This window comes from Nicotiana sylvestris, chromosome 5, assembly GCF_000393655.2.
Source record: "Nicotiana sylvestris chromosome 5, ASM39365v2, whole genome shotgun sequence".
Classification (NCBI taxonomy): domain Eukaryota; kingdom Viridiplantae; phylum Streptophyta; class Magnoliopsida; order Solanales; family Solanaceae; genus Nicotiana; species Nicotiana sylvestris.
Genome location: NC_091061.1, coordinates 178844384 through 178846756, shown reverse-complemented (window position 1 = coordinate 178846756; position 2373 = coordinate 178844384). Strand labels below are relative to the sequence as shown.

The 2373-nt window shown below is 44.1% G+C and overlaps 1 protein-coding gene across 1 annotated transcript; it reads left to right on the top strand.

Moving 5' to 3' along the window:
• Positions 1-407: 407 nt before the first annotated feature.
• Positions 408-1964, top strand: LOC138869720 (uncharacterized). Its single transcript, XM_070147371.1, has 2 exons — positions 408-820; positions 1598-1964. The coding sequence occupies exons 1-2, from the start codon at positions 408-410 to the stop codon at positions 1962-1964; spliced, it is 780 nt and encodes a 259-aa protein (XP_070003472.1).
• The last annotated feature ends 409 nt before the right edge of the window (positions 1965-2373 follow it).

Below are 2373 nucleotides of genomic sequence, written 5' to 3'. Positions count from 1 at the left end.
TACACCCGAGGGTACCTATTTCGGTTTCTATGACAGAAGTGATGCCATTCAAATCAAATGCCATACCTTGGGATTACGCAGCTGAGGCTAGGAGAAAAGGGAAAACACATACTGGAGAAGCAATTGCCGCATAGGGCATGACTAGAACCGGCAGAGTATACACCACAGAACATTTAGCCGAGTCCAGTAAGCAAGCCTCTGGATGGCCTGTTGAAACTGGACCTGATGACCTTTGGAGGAAGATACAGGCCAAATAATACTCGATCGTTGAGCAACTGAACAAAACACCAGCGCAGATTTCCATCCTGGCTCTTCTGCAAAGCTCTGAGGCACATAGAAATGCCTTGATGAAGATATTGAGTGAATCTTATATTCCCAGCAACATAACTGGAGGTGAAATGGAAAATATGGTAGGACAAGTGCTGGAAAACCACAAGATCACCTTCCACGAGGATGAGTTACCACCAGAAGGACTTAGTCACAACAAGGCATTGCATATCACCGTGCAATGTGAAGATTACTTTATCACCAGAATCCTGGTCGACGGAGGTTCCAGCCTTAACATTTGTCCACTGATAACCCTCATAACATTGGGGAAAGGTTTGCACGAGATCAAAGATGGAGCTATCAACGTCAAGGCTTTTGATGGGTCTCAAAGATCCACCTTTGGGAAGATTAGCCTGTGCTTGCAAATGGGACCTACTTGGTTCGATGTCGACTTCCAAGTTATAGACGTGCCAACATCTTACAATTTATTGCTAGGACGACCCTGGATCCACGCTGCTGGGGCTGTGGAATCAACCTTGCACCAAGATGTAAAGTTCGAGTGGAATCACCAGGAGGTGATCATTCACGACGACGGTAGTAACCCTATATACAGTCGCCAAACCATCCCGATGATCGAAGGCAAAAGGAGAATAGGTGGAGAAATATAACACCACATTGAGCGGGTCAATGCCGTAGACAAAGATAAGTTGTGGGATAACAAGATTGAGAGTATCCTGAATTGGAGCGGGTATGAACCCGGGAAAGGACTTGGCAAGAACCTCCAAGGTATCACTAAGCCCATCAAACTAAAGAAACATGGCACTACTTTTGGATTAGGGTATGAGTACACCTGGAAGGAGTTTGAGGATTGGTCACCGCCATGGCACAGACCATATTATCCATTGGAGCACCATATACCTCAACTGGAACAGACTTTTCAGCCAGCTGACACTTTATATGGCTCAGAGGAAGACGAGACCTTGGCAGCAATAAAAAACCTATTTTTGGAAGATGATATCTGTTGTGTTATCTTCGAGGAGGAAGGGGAGGAAGGCCCTTCCATTCAAGCTGTGAATCGAGGGGAACGCCTCACAAATTGGTCGATCAGGACCACCAGTGCCCGGAAAGCTTCGGGGTAGCAAGGCTAAACGAGCATTATGCATCGCATCTTTATTTTACTAGTTGATTTTTGTTCCTTTCCGCATTGTCTTTACTTTCGAAAAGAGCTCTGATGTTTCAAACAGTTATGAATTTAATCAAAGCATTTTCTAAATTTATCACATATCTCGCTCTTATTACTTTTCTATATCATTTACTTTACTTTACACAGCATTGCTATTACATATCTTGATGATGAACCAACGACTGTGACTTGCAACAAGGCAATGCAACAAACGGACATAGATTCAAAAAAGGATGATATACCAGAAGAGGTTGTCAAGGAGGTCGAGAATTTTGAGAATAGACCTAAGTCTAACCTAGATGAGACTGAGGTCGTCAATTCGGGAGATACCGAGAATGTCAAGGAAATGCGTATCAGTGTGCATTTGTCGCCATCAGAAAAGAAAGAGTACACAGAATTCCTAAAAGAGTATGAGGACATCTTTTCCTGGTCTTATAACGATATGATTGGTCTCAGCACATCTATTGTAGCTCACAAGTTGCCAACAGATCCGACATGCCCGCCAGTAAAATAGAAGCTTAGAAAGTTCAAACCCGACATGAGTCTTAAAATCACAGAAGAGGTTACCAAGCAGGTCAAAACCAGGGTTCTCAGAGTGGTAGAGTATCCGACATGGTTAGCCAACATCGTGCCAGTACCGAAGAAAGATGGGAAGGTTAGAGTCTGTGTCGACTACCGGGATCTCAACCGGGTCAGTCCCAAAGATGACTTCCCTTTGCCAAATATACATATCTTGATTAATAACTGCGCCAAGCACGAGCTGCAGTCGTTCGTCGTTTGTTTCGCTGGATACCATCAGATATGGATGGATGAAGAAGATGCAGAGAAAATGGCGTTCATCATGCCGTGGAGGATGTATTGCTACAGAATGATGCTGTTTGGATTAAAGAATGCTGGTGCCACCTACATGAGAGCCATGACTA

What these genes read in the sequence shown, in the direction of transcription:
- LOC138869720 (XM_070147371.1), top strand. Translation starts at nt 408, where the DNA reads ATGGTAGGACAAGTGCTGGAAAACCACAAGATCACCTTCCACGAGGAT. An exon ending in ACCTTGCACCAAGATGTAAA is followed by an intron (nt 821 to 1,597) that starts GTTCGAGTGGAA and finishes TACTTTACACAG; the next exon opens with CATTGCTATTACATATCTTG.